Source organism: Dermacentor andersoni, chromosome 5 (assembly GCF_023375885.2).
Source record: "Dermacentor andersoni chromosome 5, qqDerAnde1_hic_scaffold, whole genome shotgun sequence".
Classification (NCBI taxonomy): domain Eukaryota; kingdom Metazoa; phylum Arthropoda; class Arachnida; order Ixodida; family Ixodidae; genus Dermacentor; species Dermacentor andersoni.
Genome location: NC_092818.1, coordinates 166141713 through 166163348, shown reverse-complemented (window position 1 = coordinate 166163348; position 21636 = coordinate 166141713). Strand labels below are relative to the sequence as shown.

The following is a 21636-nucleotide window of genomic DNA, read 5'->3' as shown; positions in this document are numbered from 1 at the left end:
CATTAAAGGCGGAAGCGCACTGTTCGTTAGGTATAAGGATGCCCAATGGGTCTTCCAGAGTTAGGTGCTCATCATGCAAGGGGTTGATTGCACCCCAACACTTTCTAACGTTAGTTTTTAACATTGATTGAAGTACATTAGATAGAAAGTTCGATTTAGCGTTCTTTAGTGTTGTTACGTACATGTCTAATGCGGACGTACAAGCAGACCAGCGTGTGTTAGTTGGCTAGTGTTTTGCGGAGCAATATAGGCGTTTTTTGAGGATACAGAGGCACTTAAAGTGGGTATTGTACCAAGGAGCATCAGAATTGGAGGTAATGATGCGGGATTGAATGTACTTTTCAGTTAGTTTCTGAACTTTAGCGGCGAACGTGTCCCAATTGTGCTGAAGCGGACGATTCTCAAAATTTGGTAGGGAAGTGTCGAGAAATGCAATTAATTTGTTATTTATGGCGGTAAAGTTAGGGTTTTTGTAAATATCTATGGTTCTGATTTAATTTGGTTTGGGGGTTAAAGTGTTAATTGAAAATGCAAGTACGCAGTGATCGCTTATACCATGTAGGTGTGTAATCTCTGAGATTGTGTCAGGGTGGGATCTGAAAACCAAGTCAAGGGTGCTTGCGGCATTAGAAGCTACACGTGTAGGTTGTGTTACTAGTTGTGGCAATGAAAAAAAACTGAGCACAAGCCTCAAAACTCCTTAGCTTGTGCCGAAAAAGGAGATAGCACACGTCTATGATAAATTTTTTGTGACCAAGAGTTACGGAAACCCTGACAGCCTCTAGATCGTCGCTCGTACAGACAAGAGGAAACGGAATGTCATTTGAAATTGCCGAAAGGACGCCACCTCCTCTGCGCGCAGTACGATCGCAGCGATAAACGCGACATTGCGCAGCACCGTGAAACACTTCTGTGTCAGTGGCATGAGCAGGCAACCATGTTCCAGTAAGCGCAATGATTTTTGTAGAACATGTGCCAGTTGCAGAAGATAGAGTCGCATTTGTTGGACGTGCTTTTGAAATTAGAATATAAAACTGAAATTCGAGGAAATGAATTGAATGAACCACTGCACCTCGCGCTCTCCTAGATCGGAGGACGTGGTGGAACAGGATATGCACGTTCCACGTTATCACTACGTTGCTTAAGTTCTTCAATTTCATCTGAATTGGCGTTGTACATGTATGATTTTTTGTTCATGATTAACTTATCATATCTCAATTTGAAAAGTTAAGAAAAGGCTTGGCTCTTACCGAATGATATCAGTTTTTCTTCGCGCTGTTCGTGTAGCAACGTAAAAATCCTCACTTAGATTGATGTTCTTATGCCTGAATTGGCTGCGCAGAGCTACAGTAGTTTCTCTTTGGTTTTGAAGTTTGCGAACTTCACTATAATAGGACGGGATTTATTAGGCGTATACGAATGTAAGCGTTGCGCACGTTGGATTGCGTCTGCAGGAAGTGTGTCGGTAATACTACCAATTAATGTGATTATATTCGGTTCTGTTTGTTGCCATGTCTCATTTTTATCAAGGAGACCATTGAAAATTGTTGCGGCGCGACCGATCTTTCAATTCACTTAAACGAGATTCAAAAAAGATTATTCCGAGTGCTAACTTCATCTGTTTTGGTTGTTTTGGAAACATTGAGGCTGACATTATCAGCGTTTTGTGACTTTTCTTCTTGTGCGTCTAGTCTTTTCATAATACCAGAAACTTTTGATTCAAATGATTTTTGTCCGCTTGTTATGGCCCTAACATCAGCACTAATCTCCGCCTAAAACTTAGACGTTTGTAAGGAACGCGTATGCATGACCTTTACGAGCTTGAAGATTATGCTCATCTACTTAGAGGGGTCATCTGGCAAGGACTCAATGTCAAGCGGAGATTCAGAGCGGGTGTTAGGTCCAGGGTTCAATTCAACGTCCCCCGAGCACAACAAAGTAAACGCAATAGAAGAACTTTCACAAGCGGTTTGACAGAAAACTCTTGGGGAAGGGAGCAGGAGCAAATATGGGCCATCGCTTTTCTTAGCCCACAAAGAAAAGGAAGCACAAACCTGCCAAGTGAAAACATAGTGGTTGAGAGCCATGCGAATGGTACTGTTCCCGTTCCCACTGAAGGCGGACGGGACAGGCGGGCTTTTTATATAGCTGACAGCAGGCGATGTCACCGATGAGCGTAAGGGGAAGCCAGGGTTGATTTGCGCAGATACAGTCACGTCGATGAATGGCACAGCATCCAAGGTGCAAACGGGTATGACCGGCTGGGAATGTTGAACATCGGAGGCAATGATGCCGTGCGTTAAGGTTGATAACCAAGCAACCCCGGAGACAAGTAGCGCCTGCGAAGTGAAAACATAGTGGTTGAGAGCCATGCCAACGGTACTGCTTATTGGTATCAGTCCCGAACATTTTACAAGTGAGATTTTCTCTCAGCAGCTGGAAAGTCAACCTCAACTGTCCTGACATAATCTCAGCCCGCACACAACGCCTCATTGTTGGGTTTCACTACTTTAAAGAGTTTGTTTTGGCTCGGATGAAGGACACCTGCATCTCGGCGTCAGCCAACACTTTTTTTGAGCTCAAGCTTCTTCAAAGAGGCGGCGGCTTCTTTCCCGTTCATTCATCAATGCGTCGGTCCTTTCTGTTCTCGCCCTCCTTCCGCCGCGCTACCCCACAGACCATTTGAAGCATCCTCTTGGTCAGTTGTACAGTCAACGTCCGCTTTTTCGGACTCCCTAGGGGCCGCGATAACGTCCGAAAAAATGAATGCATGTCTTTTACTGCCCTTAAGGGCTCAAATCGCCACAGGAACGGCCCAAAAAGCTCTGAAGGCCTGCCTGTACACCTATTAGGCATATTGGTGCTTATACTGTGACAGGAGACGGCGGGTGCAGGCATGTATAATCAAGGAGTAGATACTGTATCTCGTGACAATTGCCTCTACTCACGCTTGTTAAGCGTCACCGCAATACTTCGCGTATGCTTCACCGCGTAACATAACTGTTCTGAGGTAAAACTAACTTTTGGAAGCCGGTATTATGCAACGCGTCGTGCTTTCCTAGCTTCGAAGCCAATCTCGAAGATTACAAAGGCGGAGTCGGTGCCATTGCTGACAGCGGTGAATTTTTTCAATGAGAAACATGGCACCGAACGGCAAAAAGCTTAATAGCGAACGTGGAAGCAGCTGGGCCTAGCGTTGCCGCGGTGCTGGCTACGGCTGCCAGCGGATCTGCGAGCGAGAGCGCCGTTTCGAGTCAGCGAGATAATCAAAATAACCATGGTAGTGGCTTTGATTATTGACTTTTCGCACCTGCGGTCACGGCAAAAAGTCCATAAAATCGAGGTGCCGAAGGGTTCTTTCGTCTGAACTTTCAGGCGTTGTTATACATTGACTTTATGGGGTACGTGGTGGTATCCCAAAGCCGCCCGAATGATCGGGCATGTTCCGAAAATCGGGCGTCTGGAAAACTGGTCGTTGACTGTACACTGGCAACTCCTCCAGACTACCACACGGCGTCAAAGACGTTTCGCTACGATTCCTCTATGTTACTAGAGTCAGCGTTAGGGGGACATTCGTTCCGTTTCAATAAAATTGCAGCTAATTTTCGCTGATAGATTAAAAAATTCCCAGAGTTTTCCATGAGCATTTCCAGACTATTGAAAATCCCCGAGAATTCCAGGTTTTCGTGTTTGGTAGACATCCTGCGTATAGTCAACACAGTAGCCAATTTGAAGTCTTGAGGCTGTAGCACTGCCGTTGTGTAAAAGTTGTAGCTTGGCCCGTGCGGCTGTTGCGCGATATATTTAATGTGAGGCCAAGGACCTAAAATAGTGTCACTTGAGGATTGCCTGGCACCGATGTATTTCCAGAGAGGCTAAATGGTCCGTCGCTCCTGTCGGTATGCTGGACAGGCTCAAGATATATTCGTTAGCGCTTATGTAACTTGTGTTCCGATCCTTGAGCAGAGAATTGCGCGCGGCCACCTATTCTTCTCGCGCTGGAAATAAACGCGCCCGTCCCTCCTTTTATTCTTTTCAATAATTGCCTGCCATGCAAGTCAATCTATACAGGATATGTCCACACGCTCGCATGCGCCTGCTGCAGTATAGGGCTTGTCACTTCGCGCTACACAGGTGGCGTGCAGGACGTGCTTTGCGGCGAGTGCCACACTGCAGAAGACCGTGAGCGCGCACCCAAACTTCATTGGTAGGCCACTGTCGCCGCAGTAACGATAAAGAAGGCACCGGAAAGACACTCGAAAGCGCTGTCGTTCAAGCTGATCGGACAGGTCGCGTCACAGGACGACGTTCTGCCCGAGTATAGGCGGGACGTACCCGCACGGAATACCAGTTGAAGAGGAACGCGTGGCTTATAGGAAGGACGAAGCTATTTTACACCCTGTAGCTTCTCTTTAAGAATATAGCGCAGTATTGTAATAATTGTTCTTGTATGAGAAAGCCTCGCACTAGAGATACTTTACATGTCTAAAACATTACCTTAGGTACGTGAAAAACACTTTCATGGCCCCTTGAATGGGTAATGTGCGATACAACGTGAGGTATGGATTCCGCGCAGGCGTTCGCAGGCAGGTTTTCTCTCTTGCCTACTCTTGATACTCTTGTGCCATTGCGCCGGCTGCTAAACTATACGCACTACGCGATGAAATCTTGCACGCACTTCGCCAGGAATCTCTCACGTCACATTCAATATGACCACGCGTCTAACGCCTGGTATTAGTTTGCGTTCGTCAGCCATATTGCAGTGGTATAGCGCAGAGAGGCCAGGCGCCGCATGCTCTTTCTTTTTCGCCCTCCCGACCCTCTTTTCGTAATGGCTACGCGAGCCAATGGTCGCCTGGTCTAATGGCCGCAGCGCGATTATCACGCACGATTGGTAAGCGTCCTGCTGACCCCCGGCTGCCCGGCTGCACTTTGTGCGGGCCAATCTGTGGGAGTCTCTCTCCGAATCTGAAAGAACTCTCGCCTGTTCCGCGCTAACGGGAACTGACAGGGCGACGCCCCACACACTCCCTCCTGAATTTTTCCATCACCAGCGCTGTATACGTGGAACGTTTCCGTGCCAGAGCAGGCTTTAGAATTTAATTTGACGGCGATGCTTCAAGTTCAATCGCTGCTCGCTTAGTTTCGTCACTTGTTCGAGTTCGTAGGGCTGCACACGTTGCTCTATATTTGTTCTGTCTTAATGCCATGTGTGGATGTTCTTTTAAAAAATATCTTTTTTTTTTTCTTTTTTCAAACGCGTGCGTCTACGACAGGTTCGAAAGTTGAAGCAGTGTTCTTATATTTTTCTCTATACCTCTGTTCTATTTACGGTGGAATTTCGTCGCCCACTGCCAGAAAAATGGTTTCTGCGTAAGGTTATTTCGCTTGTCATATGATATTTGAGGAATTCATCGCCTCCCACTCCTATGTACTACGTTTGCAATAAACAGTTGGTATGCCGGTATGTTTGGAATGGAGTTCCACATATAGAAACCAGATTCTCCGTCCTTCAGTGCCTTCTGCGACTCCAAAGTTTATTCATTTTCCTGTATCAGTTTACTGGTTGCTCCTTCCCTTTGGTTTCAAGAAAAAGAAAAGAAAAAAAAAGCACGGAGATGAGACGCAATTGTGCTACCCCAAACGAAGCTGTTGTTTTCCCTGTCTGGAACCTTCAGCGAAAAGCGATATTGACTGCGTCGCTGGGATTGTTTTTCGCTTCAACTGCCCACCCACCGACAGCATCAGTCATAACAACCGCGTCAGTTGCACTGAGAGTGCAGATATGCGTTTTATTTGAAGCGGTATACGCAAGGTAAAAAAGAAAAAGAAAAGACGTTATTGAATATATAGTGTCTTTTGCATCCTTAACTGACACAAACATTACGGCCACTGTAAAGCTAGGCGGCGTTATAAGTGACGTCGCTACATTTTGTCATCCATATGCTTTTAATGTGCTCAGCATCCTTTAGGAGCCAACTGCAATTTCTTACGACTATCCAGTTGTTTTCCTGGCCCGATCCCGAACACAGTGTGCTCCATGACGGCGGTAAGAACCGCACGGTGGCACCGGTGGTAAGGGGAGCGTTCTCGCACTCTTCGCTCGTGACAGCAAGCGTTATTTGATGCTGTCGTTGAGACGCTGCGCTTCTACTTGCAGACACCGCACGGTATTCCGAAACCGTACGCTTGAGCTGTTCGGTAATTAAGAATATTCAGAGAGAATGACGCTTGGCTTCCTCCTCAAGATCACTCACTGTATATTCCGAAGTACAGGACGGCTCCCACATACGGCTAAGGCACGGTGGTAAGGGGAGCGCCAATCATAACACATTATGCGCACTATGTATTTGTGGCACTATGTTGCGCAACATGTTGCCACAAGCAACCACCTTCAAAGGCATGCTAAACACACACGCACACGCGCACACACACACACACACACACACACACACACACACACACACACACACACACACACGCACACGCACACGCACACGCACACGCACACACGCACACGCACACGCCCACACACATCGGTGACGTGGACTTGCGGTTTCACATGATGGGTGATGGGCACGGTTGGGCTTGCCGTTTCCCAACTGCTCTAGTTGGGTTGCTGCATAGGGGCGCACACTTTTGTAACTGGTGGGACAGCACCAGCGATGCGTAATAAAACAAGTCAGGCGCATCATCGGAGACACGCTACGTGTAAATGCGGGCTCGGTTTATCGCGCCGCTCTTACGTATTGAGTGGGTGTTGCAACCTAGGAGCCCTGGAGCATTGGCACGTAGATAGAAGCGTTATGTCCAAGAACGACAGCGACCGCGGCAGACATGCGAATTGCGGCTGCAGCTGAGGTTTGCATGATTCATCAGCAATAAAGAAAATAAAAACATGACAGAAACTCGACTTATGGTGCGGCTATTTCAAGCACTCGTTGAAGCGAAGCTGCCGCGATGCAAATGTGGGCTTTAAGCCGGCGCGTCTTGCGATATATTTTATGGCAAGTGACCGAAACTTGCGCGTAAGTTATTGCCGCCGTTCTTGGAACGAGAACTATGACCTCATTGACAATAGGCGTTTAAAGCATGCAGTCTCTCGCACAATTTACAGTGAGACGGTGCGGTTGGAAGTTAGGCTTTCTCGCTGAGATTTGCGTCTTATTTTCATAGTTCATGATTAGTGCGCTCACCCACTTCGGGTTTGTGCAGCTTTGTGACGGTGGCACCAGGCCGACAGGTCAGTTTATTACCTGTTCAGGTTAGGCGTATCAGTGACGGTAGAACGTTAGAGAGAAGGCGGGAGAAGTTCCGGCGCGCAGCAGCTAATCGTGTTCACTGAAAACGCGAACACTATCAGCCGAATACATCCAAGAGTTCTTTCGCTGTAGTGTTTCTTGTGTGGAGGAAATCTCCCACCGGAAAACTTCAGGCTGGGGCGGCTTTTACACCTCCCGTCACTGGGCTTGGGGCCCAGTACGTGAAGAACCCGTACGCTGGCCAAAATGTTCGGCTGACGCTCGCCATATGTGGCGGATCTTCTCGCGAACTAGGGCTACACGAGAGAAAATTATGTCAGCTGCTAAAATACGAACTCAAAAGAGTTGTTGGGCGTGTTGTCTCATGTACGATTTCTCTTAGCCACTGCCTTCACTTCTTGGTTGAAGAGGGGCTCCACGACTGCATTTATATGCCCATATAGGCCGCAGGGCAAGACGTTAAGCGAAGGGACCGCGAGACCATGCTGTGCAGTCTGTCGATCTCTCGGAATGGGTCGCGCCATTACGAGGAACACGCCCCCAACTTAACTGTCTTCTTCATTAACGTCGACTCTTCGCTTTCGTGTTTGCGCGTTTCATGGTTCATGGTTTCATGGTTTGGGCGTTCCGCTGGTTTCATGGTTGTGCGACCACGCATTCTACTCGCCCAGCTGTCCGCTTTGTTGCGTCATAGTCTGCCCTGGTGGAAAACGAGCGCCTTTGCCCAGTTGGCCAATAGATTGAATTTCTTTGTTCTTTTATTTCGCATTCTTTTCTTTACTCACGCAGATGACGCCTATTCGTATTGCGAAAGTCTTCACTATATGTGCTCGCAGTCGGATAGAGAGCTATAGAGAACAAAAGACATACACTTCCGGCCACTCGGTTGAGTCAGGGCTGAAAACACTATTAAGAAAGCAAGGCGCGTCATTGCGCTTGCGCACAGCTACACTAGGTAGGCGACTGAAGGAAGCAAGGATTGTGTGCTCTTCATGTAAGAGCAGATATCGACCGTGACTGTAGCTTTTTAGCCTGTGTTCAACTGTGCAGGTATGCATAACGAACATATATGAAGGGATGTGTGCATAAAAGTGAGAAAAGAAAAAAAAAGGAAGAAAATGATTAGTCAGACTTAGGTCAACTTGCTCGGCTAAGCAAAGCGCCTTCTGTGTGTGCCGGTAAGTCTCCGAGTAACTACCTAACGAGCCGAGGGATCCAACTCTACCATGGTACACTTAACAACACGGTTAGTTACGCTGTCATGCTCTTGGCCATCTGCACGAACCTTGCTTGCTTGTTCTCTATTGGAAACCGTCGTGTTTGTTTCTGTCTGCTCCTGTCACTCTTACTACTACGCTTCCACGACCAACATTGCGCGAAGGAATGCTAATGAGAAGTGCTCTGTGCACGGAACTTTACTACTCGCTCTGCCTTGTGTGGATCTTGAGGAACGTTTTCTTTATTTCTTTTTGATTCTTTAAGACTAGACTATGTTCCCCCCCCCCCCCCCCCCCCCCTTTATTTTTGTGTCATGACCACAGCATGCCTCAGCGCATCCCGGCTTTGACATGGTCATTTGCTTGAATGGTTGGATACCTTGTTAAAGACTTAAATGGCCGGGTTCGTGATTTATACCCTTCGCCCAAACCAGGCTGGTGCTATGCACTCGTGATCATCAAACACGCCACATACGGGGTGTCCCGCGTAACTTGAGCCAAACTTTATATAGGTAACATTAAAAACTAACAGTAACATAAAGTAACATGAAACTTTAAATAGGTAACGTTGTTTGCTGTCGCTTGGAGATACTCAGATTATTTCTTGCATTCGGCCTAATTAGACAATTAGCCTTAAATAATTAATCAACTTCTCAAATATTATAATTAGATGAGATATGTCAATGACTAAATTGTAGACCAACATGAAAAGCTCCCGATACAGCTTTCTGTTGCTCAATACGTGCTACATAAAAGCGTTTTGCCGAGCGTGAAAGAAGCCCGCAAATTCACGCAATATTGCCGCGCGACTGGCAGCCCGAGGCACTTTGCGTGCATTTGCGGGCTTCTTTCACGCTCGGAAAAACACTTTTATGTAGCACGCTGTATCGGAACCTTTTCATGTTGGTCTACAATTTTGTCATTGAAATTTCACATCTAATTATAACGTTTGAGAAGTTGATTAATTATTTAAGCCTAATTATCTGATTAGGTGCAATGCAAGAAATAATCTGAGTATCTTCAAGCGACGGCAAACAACGTTACCTTGGTTCGGTCCAGCTACGTCGTTTCGCATATTTTTAAAGTTTGGCTCAAGTTACGTGCGACACCCTGTATATGGCTCACCGGCGTCTTGAGAACCAGTATTTGCGCGATCTACAGACGGGTGAACTTGTTTATGTCTCTGAATTGCGGCTTCCTCTTTATGTTGGCAACGGCAAAGTCAATCTTGTCTGGTACCATAATTAGCCACAGCCACCGCTGAGTGAACTTATCGAATGTACCTGAGACTATCTATATATGCTCCAATCCTGCACCACTAGGAAGTGTAACCTGCTTTAGAAGGTCGTGACTTTTCCGTAATTAGCATGGCGAACATTGGTGGGTATTTTTGTGGGATACTGATTTACGAAGTGGTGACATTTAAACAAGTTGGACGTTGGTTCATTTGGCGACAACATCCGACACCGAAGCTGACCAAACGCATATCTAACGCTTCATCATCATCATCATCAGCCTGGTTACGCCTACTGCAGGGCAAAGGCCTCTCCCATACTTCGCCAACTACCCCGGTCATGTACTAATTGTGGCCATGTTGTCCCTGCAAACTTCTTAATCTCGTCCGCCCACCTAACTTTCTACCGCCCTCTGCTACGCTTCCCTTCTCTTGGAATCCATTCTGTAACTCTTAATGACCATCTGTTATCTTCCATCCTCATTACGTGTCCTGCCTATCACCATTTCTTTTTCTTGATTTCAACTAAGATATCATTAACTCGCGTTTGTTCCCTCACCCAATCTGCTCTTTTCTTATCCCTTAACGTTACACCTGTCATTCTTCTTTCCATAGCTCGTTGCGTCGTCCTCAATTTAAGTAGAACCCTTTTCGTAAGCCTCTAGGTTTCTGCCCCGTACGTGAGTACTGGTAAGACACAGCTGTTATAAACTTTTCTCTTGAGGGATAATGGCAACCTGCTGTTCATGATCTGAGAATGCCTGCCAAACGCACCCCAGCCCATTCTTATTCTTCTGATTATTTCAGTCTCATGATCCGGATCCGCAGTCACTACCTGTCCTAAGTAGATGTATTCCCTTACCACTTCCAGTGCCTCACTACCTATCGTAAACTGCTGTTCTCTTCCGAGACTGTTAAACATTACTTTAGTTTTCTGCAGATTAATTTTTAGACCCACCCTTCTGCTTTGCCTCTCCAGGTCAGTGAGCATGCATTGCAGTTGGTCCCCTGAGTTACTAAGCAAGCCAATATCATCAGCGAATCGCAAGTTACTAAGATATTCTCCATTAACTCTTATCCCCAATTCTTCCCAGTCCAGGTCTCTGAATACCTCCTGTAAACACGCTGTGAATAGCATTGGAGAGATCGTATCTCCTTGCCTGACGCCTTTCTTTATTGGGATTTTGTTTCTTTATGGAGGACTACGGTGGCTGTGGAGCCGCTATAGATATCTTTCAGTATTTTTACATACGGCTCGTCTACACCCTGATTCCGCAATGCCTCCATGACTGCTGAGGTTTCGACTGAATCAAACGCTTTCTCATAATCAATGAAAGCTACATATAATGGTTGGTTATATTCCGCACATTTCTCTATCACCTTATTGATAGTGTGAATGTGATCTATTGTTGAGTAGCCTTTACGGAATCCTGCCTGGTCCTTTGGTTGACGAAAGTCTAAAGTGTTCCTGATTCTATTTGCAATTACCTTAGTAAATACTTTGTAGGCAACGGACAGTAAGCTGATCGGTCTATAATTTTTCAAGTCTTTGGAGTCCCCTTTCTTATGGATTAGGATTATGTTAGCGTTTTTCCAAGATTCCGGTACGCTCGAAGTCATGAGGCATTGCGTATACAGGGTGGCCAGTTTCTCTAGAACAATCTGCCCACCGTCCTTCAACAAAGCTGCTGTTACCTGAACCTCCCCTGCTGCCTTCCTTTTTTGCATAGCTCCCATGGCTTTCTTTACTTCTTCCGGCGTTACCTGTGGGATTTCGAATTCCTCTAGACTACTCACTCTTCCATTATCATCGTGGTTGCCACTGGTACTGTATAAATCTCTATAGAACTCCTCAGCCACTTCAACTATCTCATCCATATTAGTAATGATATTGCCGGCTTTGTCTCTTAACGCATACATCTGATTCTTGCCAATTCCTAGTTTCTTCTTCACTGCTTTTAGGCTTCCTCCGTTCCTGAGAGCATGTTCAATTCTATCCATATTATACTTCCTTATGTCAGCTGCCTTACGCTTGTTGATTAACTTCGAAAGTTCTGCCAGTTCTATTCTAGCTGTAGGGTTAGAGGCTTTCATACATTGGCGTTTCTTGATCAGATCTTTCGTCTCCTGCGATAGCTTACTGGTATCCTGTCTAACGGAGTTACCACCGACTTCTATTGCACACTCCTTAATGATGCCCACAAGATTGTCGTTCATTGCTTCAACACTAAGGTCCTCTTCCTGAGTTAAAGCTGAATACCTGTTCTGTAGCTTGATCTGGAATTCCTCTATTTTCCCTCTTACTGCTAACTCATTGATCGGCTTCTTATGTACCAGTTTCTTCCGTTCCCTTCTCAGGTCTAGGCTAATTCGAGTTCTTACCATCCTGTGGTCACTGCAGCGCACCTTGCTGGGCACGTCCACATCTTGTATGATGCCAGGGTTAGCGCAGAGTATGAAGTCTATTTCATTTCTAGTCTCGCCGTTCGGGCTCCTCCACGTCCACTTTCGGCTATCCCGCTTGCGGAAGAAGGTATTCATTATCCGCATATTATTTTGTTCTGCAAACTCTACTAATAACTCTCCCCTGCTATTCCTAGTGCCTATGACATATTCCCCCACTGCCTTGTCTCCAGCCTGCCTCTTGCCTATCTTGGCATTAAAGTCGCCCATTAGTACAGTGTATTTTGTTTTCACTCTATTTATCGCCGATTCCACGTCTTCATAGGAGCTTTCGAGTTCCTGGTCATCATGACTTGATGTAGGCGCGTGGACCTGTACAACCTTCATTTTGTACCTCTTATTAAGTTTCACAACAAGACCTGCCACCCTCTCGTTAATGCTATAGAATTCCTGTATGTTACCAGCTATATTCTCATTAATCAGGAATCCGACTTCTAGTTCTCGTCTCTCCGCTAAACCCCGGTAGCACAGGACGTGCCCACTTTTCAGCACTGTATATGCTTCTTTTGGCCTCCTAACTTCACTGAGCCCTATTATATCCCATTTACTGCCCTCTAATCTTACGCCCGATCTGCGTTTATTGCCTGCTTCGTATCGCTCATAGTGGCTTTGACGAGATAACCTTGCTGTTAGGGCTATTCTGACGTTACAAAATTGGCGTCAGCATTTTGCTTTTCGCTTTTCAATACTTTCAGGGCGACGCAGTACCGTTACCGGTACCTGCATGAGGACGACTTCGACAATTACTATATCACCTGGTTGGTAGAAGCCATCGACAAACGCCGGGCGCTTAAGGTGGGTCTTGCGTGCTGCAAGTTTATATAGCTTAATTATCACAATACGATCGTGGTATCGGTTATAAACCTAGTGAAAATTTGGCTGAAGGAAACAGAGGTGGCGCTTCAGTAGTTATGGCAAAGTGCGTTGAAGTTACCACTACCGAGAGGGCGGGGGTTGGGGGCACTTGTATGAAGCAAACCACTCGAACACTTCTCGATATTTTTATTTTCCGACCGTGGATCCACGAAATAGCGAAACCTTACCGTCGCCTGACACCAAGTGCAGTAATATTCCACTAGGCGTAGATGTAGCTTCATGAGAAACTAAACGCAATAAACGTGCTCCAGCTTTTATCGGGGCAATAATGCTGTTTTGTTGCTTCTTTTATTATGCAACTTAGCTTCGCGAAACTATAGCGAAACAGTTACATCTGACTTGAACATTTGGGCTGCACGTTTAGTGGCAGGGTAGAAGTGTGTTTATTACAGCGTGGTTTTTATACACGGAATATAATGAAAGGGACTTTGTTACTGCCTGCTGAATATCTCGATTTTAGCTGTTTCAGCACAGCCGTAAAATGTATATGTGATCGTAGTAAGAAAGCGTATCCGTGGTCGGCGGCTTTCTTACGTTTGGGCGCCATGAGTGTTCGCCGCAGCGATTCTACATGGTGCCACTCGCTGCAGGGTCTGGAGGCACTGCTGCCGCTGAAGACGTACGAGAGGCGCAGCTTCGTGGCGCCTTTCTCAGCGCGCATGACTCGCCACGAGCTGCAGGGTCTCTGGGAGCACCTCTGGACTCTCGCCATCAGCGCCGCGCACACGGCAGTCGCCCTGCTGTTGGACTACACCCTCTTTCGGCTCGTCGCGTTCGTGAGAGCGCTCGGCAAGATCAACGTCGGCGCCGGACGTAGGCATACGCTTCGCGAGTTCTTAATTATAATTACTTAATTCGTTACCTATTTCATTTATTTATTTATTTATATATTTATTTGCTTACTCAATACTATTTGCGGCCTTTTGGAAACCAAGGCAGGAGTAGTACAGTTACGTGAACAAGCACGAAGTTTACACAAGTCGTCAGTTCAATGTAAAAAAGTACACCAAAAAGTACAAGAATAAATTAACAAGCAAACTTGGCAACGAGTATGCAGAAAGATCGCAGGTGCATACGGCAATTCATAACTAGCAAGAAAAAAAAAATGAAAACCAGGAAGGTGGTATAAAGACGCTTACAAGAGACGAAAGCGAATACAAATTGCTGCGGAAAACGAGGCACGACCGATGAAAACGATTCTCGCGACGTCATCTGCAGCACACCGCGTTAATCTGTACAGTGACGTCACCACGCACAAATAAAACAGAAACAAGGAAAACAGGGCAAAGAAATTTGCTTAGCGTGTTCTGGCTTGTGGATATGCAATAAAACGCTTTATAACTTTTTTTTTTCAATGTCCACAACAGTCGTCACTTGGTTTCTGTTGAACAAGTTACGGCAGCTTGGTCGTACTGGAAGTTCGCTCACTGACCTTTTCATAATGAAAACGTTGAGGCTTCTATTCAATACGTACGAGGCCCACAATAATAATAATAATAATAATAATAATAATAATAATAATAATAATAATAATAATAATAATAATAATAATAATAATAATAATAATAATAATAATAATAATAACAGTCTTTATTTGCGTCACATGAGGGGTACACGACACTGGAGACCAGCACTAAAGGCTGTCATAAATGACAGCTTGACAAAGCCGCAGGCCCCCATGCACTTGACAGCAGTATAGCGGCATTGCTTACATCAGAAAAAAAGAAACGAACACAATACACAGTACAGTACACAATACACCCTGATAAATGAATTCCATTTTCCGGAAATGGATAGAAATAAACTTGCTGTGATCTAAGGCAGGAAGCAATGACAGAACAAATACCTTGAACCAATTAGAACAAAAATTCATGCGCCCACTAAGGTAAGAAATAAGACAGTTCACTACAATTCAAATTACAATTCAACATACAATATAATTCAAAAATACAAGTCACAAATACAATTCACTCATCAGGTGGAAATAACATCCATACATATACATGCTGTCCAAACATTCTCAACCACGGTGAAACAAATTCTTTTCGTACGTACGTGTTCCCCGTTTTCCGCGCATGCCGTGACGCGTCGTCCCGCCTCGTCGTCGCGTCCGCCAGGGCGTTCTTGAATGTACCCCGCCACTTGTATAGCCAAGAGGTGCCGCGTTACAGCGCGACAGATCGTGCCTTTCGGCGGCTTTGCGATGGGTGCGTCCGTGTACCGAGTGGCGACCTCCTGAGAATGTGTAACCACTACAGTTACGATGGCGCCCGCCCTAAGTGGTGAGTTCGCCCCAAACTCGTGACTATAGCGCTGCGTCGAAGCACGCTTTGCACGCGCATACTCGAGCGCACTAGGACGGGGGTGCACTCCTTCTGTTACATAAACCGTGGTCGAGTAACCGGAGCACGAGGTCGAGGGCTGGACTCCCAGCCGCGGCTGTCGCGTTCCGATGAAGCTGGAAGAAACAACACTCGCGCGCTTATATTTATGTGCATAAAAACACACATACACACAACCATGTAGGTGGTCAAAGTTAACCTTCAGACATCAGCTGCGCCTTTCTGACATGCCCAAACCGCCGCCTTGGGTCACTAAATTACATTAAACAACGTCACACACACTCGTTCTACGGTATGAATTGGCGCCTAGGTCCTTCGTTTGAATCCTTGTGAACGGCGTTGTTCAACGTGAATCTCCGCAACGAATCAGATCGCCAGATCGACAGGCCGAGTCCGACATAGCTGAGGCTTAAGGACCTTGCACACTGCGCCTAAAGAATTTGCACGCGAGCTGCCATTGGCGGGGTTCGCGGCACTAAGCCGTGACATGTTTCAGTTTGCAAAATGGATATGCGATTTGGTTCATCGTGAGCGGATGTGACTTTAATTGATCGTTTCTCATTGTAGTTCTCTGTGATAAAGTCGTATTGTGTTGCAGTGCCCACACAAATGAAGCTGCACGTTCAAGGCCGGGGCCCGTTGGCTGACATGTACCGACAAGTTGCGGACTCCCTCAGCCCGTCGAGCCTCCTCGAGTCCACATTGCCAGCCACCAACGTACAGAACTGTCTGCTGAGGCCATACCCGCCGGACGTCGATATGTATCAGTGGATAGGTTTGACGCCGACCTTTTCCTTGTTTATCTTTTAGCGATTCGTTCTTTCAAGGAAATCATATAAATGAGAAACTTGGGAGTGTTGCGAAGTAAACAATAAGTACCCACGATGTATGCACTCTTTGCTGTCGAGTGCCATACGAATAGTTCATAATTTATTTGTGCTCATAATTTGAATCATCACAGTTTATACCGAAATATGATGTACTCACTGAAAGCAACCAACACGTTACCATTATTTGTGTCAGAACTTTTTTTTTCGAAAACGCTTAAATAGAAGATATCTTGAAAAGTTAGACGGCCTTGGTCAGATTATTTGAGGGGCACGGATTATCAGCCCTCTAGAATAAACAAGAAATACGTAAATTTAAAAAAAGCTGGTCTTGACGTCTGAGTAGGGTCAGACGTGAAATGTAGTTGGAAATTGCAGATGCGGTAAACAATAGAGAAATTTTCTAGCTCTTGGCGTTGGAAAACGCTTAAAAATCTTGCAGAGCACTTAGCGGTATCGTTCACTCGTCCGAAGCTTTAGCTTATCAGCTAGGATACATTAGCTATTTAGTTGTTGAGCCAATACTTCTTCCTTTGGAATAGTAGACAGATGTCAACATGCCATCTGCCAATAACGCGAAGCCAGCGTACCTTGACTTTGACTCGTTATGCTTTTATACCTTGTATGTCTAACTGACGTGCTTTGTCTTCAGCGGTGCGATTGGTAAATTTGGTGACAATAGCTCCTGCGTGTGTTTTTTACATACGCGCGTCAAAGGTCTGAAATCACTCGCAAACTCAAAACATTCGCTGGGCACGAGTGATGGAATGAACAAATGGAGTCTACTACAATCGGCTACTAATGGAGGCCCAAACATAAAAGAAAGCGTGCACACGATGCAGGCGTAGTGTACCTCCTGGGGGTCGCCCTGATCGTGGGCCAGACGTACGGGCTGCGGCTGCGTCACGTGGTGGCGTCCGCCTTCCACCCGGACCGGGAGCGCGCCCGGGCCGCCTGGCTGCACGCGCACGTGCTCTCGCTGCGCACCGGTTGGCTGACGGGGGCCCGCAGGGCGCTGCGACTGCGCTGGGACGCCAGCGAGGGCAGGGCGCCCGGCCTGGTGGACATGCTGCTCGCGCGGTGCGTTATCGCGGGCTGCGCTTGGGCTCCGGATGGAAGATTTCTTTTCTTTTGCGCGAATTTTTTTTTTATCGCCAATCCGTAACCGAAGGAAAACTTAGATTAACCGGTTGGGTTAAATGCGGTTTCAGTTTTGCATTTCATCATTAGCGGTACGTACATGTTTGGATATTATACAGAAAGAAGTCCCAGAGTTTGAAACTTCAGTGTGACCTCCTGTCATCAGCTGCGTAAGAATGCGTTAATAAAGCGGCATCGATTCGATTAGAAGCGCCCTCCTCTTCTAGAGAGACAGAGGCAGACATAGAGCTGCGAGAAATAACTTAATCCTTACCGTAACCAAGCATTGCTCGTCAGTGAAAGGGAGATATTAATCAGTTGATGCACCTATTTATTTTCCGTGTTACCATTACCATTACCTGAAGGCGCTAGAGGTGGTTACAAGTTACAAGTATATATGTGATGGGTAACAGCTCCTTTGACCGTTATCAGCTAAATATGCAAAAAAAAGAAGAACGAAATGATGATATCACGGAAACTCCAAACTAAAAAAAACTATGTCTCTGCTTTAGACGCTTTAATAGGTGCAGTTTGAGGAATTGTGATATCTTTATATGTTGCAGAGTTCCAAAGTTGAAGAATTGTGTTTTTCAGCAATACGCTAGCTTTCAACCAATTTCTGAAACAACAGCGACGCCGACGACAACGACAACAACACCAACAATAAACTTTCATTCTAAATGGGCCTTCTGGTTGCCCGATAAAAGCCTTTACGCGCTTCACATGCCTTTGAATGTTGGATATGGGAATCGCAGTCTGGTCTCTGGATATGTCTGTCCCTTATTAATTACCCTGGAAAGTGTTTCTTGTCGAAGTTGCTCGTTTTTGCAACGCAGGCTGCGTAAACGACGTTCTACCGGCCGTGTACGTCCGCGCTTAGTTCTCTCATTGCCATATCTGTATGAGAAACACTTAGCGGGCTTTAAGATTTGTTTTCAGGGGTGCGTGACGCACATCGTCACGTGACCTACTTGAACAACAACAACAACAACAACAACAACAACAACAACAACAACAACAACAACAACAACAACGACAACGACAACGACGACGACGACGTGCATGGCAGCAAGTCCATCCAGACCAGGAAAGCCCAACGTCCGAATCATAACAAATCATAAGACCACTGAACCGACGCAATTACAACGCAATGCTGCGTCTTTGTATATCGTATAACGATAATGGCGCTGGGCCTAAGTAATTTTGACACTACGGCGATGTGGAGAAACGTAAGCGATCTCTAATTTTGTGAGCTCAGGGGAACACGATGACGACGAAGGATAGCACGAAGAAGACCTCGTTGGTTGAAAAAAATAGACGAACGGAATCACTAACACTGCGACAGAAATGTGCCTCTGGAATGCCTTTCCGAAGAAGCAGAGCAAGGCACCCCAGTGGTGAAAAATCTGAAGAGGAATTTGTGAGGCCAAAACAGGGAGCATGTGCGGGGCTCTACGCGCAGCTGAGTCTCTACCGGAAACTATATCGTCGGTGTTCTCCACGGGAGCTTCTGTAGGGAGCCCTTGGATCTTTCAAAACTTACTTTTTGCGCGCCTGTAATTGAACTTTGTTCGTCGTGTTGAAGAGAACCGCCAAAAGCGGTTCTCTTGTGACGCTACAAAAGTAGTAACGACTCAATAAAATTAGGGAAAGGTCAAGGAGGATTGAAGTACAGAAAATAAGGATTCGATAATGCCTCAGGACATCCAAATACGACGGCAATCGTTTCAGGCTAAACTTACGCGAGAGGCTGGAGAGTCTCCGCAATGGTGTTGCAGGCTTCAACTTCGAGCTCTGGGAGTAGGGATCCTGTTCGGCGAGCAGTTCGCGTAATTGAAGCCAAAGAGCCACATCACTCTGTTTGGCACCTCCGCACAGCTCCAACTACATAACATAGTACAACTTCAACTAGCCCAAAGAGGAGTAGTCGTGCAACGATGAACTTGTGCAAAGTTAAAATGCGTGGTGAGTGATATGGCTGTACAGCGTTCAATCGCTGGTTTACAGCTCAAAATAGGAAATTGGTCAAAATTTGGTGAATATAAAGAAACTTGAAAAGAAAGATAATCTTCTGGGCACTTTGATATTCCACTCGTGGCTCCGTTGTAGCCGTGTTAAGCCCTGGTGTTGATCATTGTCATGTCGTCATAAATAAAATTTAAATAAAAGTTTAAAGTAAGCGAGTCACCTCACCCGATTTTGAGACTTCTTCATTATTTCAAGTGTAAAAAACGAAAGAGAGAAAGTGTGCCTCATTAACGCCGACTGTCTCGAAATCTCAGGTGCTCTACCTAGGCAAAAATACGGAAGGAAAAGAAAGCAGGAAGCAAATGCCAACAGGCACCACACACGCGAACTCAGGTCATAAACAAAGAAAAAGTGCCACCATCAGAGCCGGCACCGGAAGTGCGGTCCAATTCCCGAGACAACACAGCCATGACTTGAAAAAAAAAAGAAAAGAGAGAGAGGAGGAAGAAGTCATGGTAACACGGCCTTGACTTGAAAAAGAAAAAAAAAGAAAAGAGAAATATAGAGAAGAAGGATGGAGAACGAGAAGAAACGATATAGAAGGAGAAAGTAGACGTAGAAGAAAAGAAAGAGAGAAAGCACTGCTGAGCAAACAAATCGGGTGATATATCTCATGCGAAATCCACGAGGTTAGTATCCCCTAAAAATAGCGAAGGGCACTGACTGAAGCCCTCTGCTTGTCAGGGGATGACCATGGCCCAGACACTTTGTTCACTGTGAAAGGACGTCGGCCAAGGATGTCCGAACGGTCACGTAGGTCAACCAGCTGATGGGTATATTGAGAGAATTGTGTGACAATATGCTCCACTGAAGCGTCGTGGTTTCCGCAGAAACTACATTCTCGGGACGTTATTTTGGTGCGTTCTTCTTTTGGTACGTTTATTTCTTTTATCCTTTTTGTGTTCTTTTGTTTGTCTTGTAGCGTAGAGTACTCTGATTCACACAATGGTGACGCATGTTCAATAAGTTTTTCTTGCGGTCTGTAGGTAAATATTTAAGGGCTTCCCGACTTTCCCGCGCAGACTCCCTGTGGTCCGGAAAGCGTTAAATCTCGTCGGTATACGTCGAAAGCACTGTCTCTCTTGCGGAACTTCCGGTGCAATGGACGATGAGGAAGCTTTCCGCCAATGTTCGACACCGACATGTAGGGGTAAGTACTTTGCCGGCCTCTTAATTCGCGGACGTCATTATGTTAGCACAGTCTGTGCTCTAGCTTTTTTTATTCGACGTACGAATCACGCATGAAGACATGGTTATTGCCATTGATTCATAAACATTGACATTGCAAAAGGAAATTATTCAAAGATTGTAACAGTAAATGGACTCAAAAAGCCTCGGTCGGGCATTATTCACAAAGCTTTTCTTTCGTATGACAGCTGTTTGCTAATGACCAGTCGCTTTCGCTAATAAGAGGTCTAACATCAATATTAGTTGGCACTATCTCTTGTAAAAACTTATAGTGGAAGAAGTTTTGTTGTGTGGCCCATATTCACAAGAAAGCTCTTACCCTAAAATTGTTCGTAAGAGAAAATTCCAGCCAATCGTGATGCTGGACATATCATTAGCGAAGGAAATAGCAAAGAACACGAAAGAAAAGGTCGACGGTGTTGTACACGGTTCTCCCTGGAGCGAAAAATAATTGTTTTCTGTAGCAGTTCCGATCCACTAAATCGTCCCATCTATAGTTTGGACTCCTTGTAATGCGCAGCAGTTCACACGACAGCAAAAATAATTGCCGCGCACCCTACATAGCACTGCGCGATGAGCTTAAGGTTTGAGAAAGCAATTCCAAGGCGTGTTTGACGACGTAATTATAGGTCGGCACACTCGTGCGCTCATCAGTGCACCGCCTCACTTTCCCTCATTCACTCAGTCACTCACTGGCGTGAGTGTGAGTATGAGTGAGTGGTGAAGGGCATGAGGGGGGCGGATGTGACTGTGAACGAAAGTGAGTGCCAGCGAGTGTGAGTGGACGTGAGTGCTAACGGGAGTGAGCACATGGAAGGTGGAGTAGACGTGAACGTGAATGAGTACCTCTTAGTATGAACACGAGTTAGCGGAAGTGAATTTTAGTACGAACGTGAGCGTGTAGAAGTTAGCGTGATTGGGCGTGAGTACGCGCATAAACGCTATCGAGTGCCAGTGAGTGTAAGCGCGCGTAAGTAGGAACGTGAGTGAGCCCCTGTGAGTGTCATGTCACGTGAGTATGAACGTGAGTAGGTAGCGAGTACGGACGCGAGTGGCCGG

The 21636-nt window shown here is 46.0% G+C and overlaps 1 protein-coding gene across 1 annotated transcript in view; it reads left to right on the top strand.

Annotated features, from left to right (window-relative positions):
- The first annotated feature begins 8488 nt into the window (after positions 1–8488).
- The window catches only part of LOC126532178 (DC-STAMP domain-containing protein 2), a 27470-nt gene continuing 14322 nt past the window's right edge, over positions 8489–21636 (top strand). The window contains exons 1-6 of the mRNA XM_072288387.1: positions 8489–8508; positions 12872–12971; positions 13643–13865; positions 15993–16169; positions 17064–17301; positions 20412–20539. Coding sequence (XP_072144488.1) covers positions 8489–8508; positions 12872–12971; positions 13643–13865; positions 15993–16169; positions 17064–17301; positions 20412–20539 — 886 coding nt within the window. The remainder of the gene's footprint in view (positions 8509–12871; positions 12972–13642; positions 13866–15992; positions 16170–17063; positions 17302–20411; positions 20540–21636) is intronic.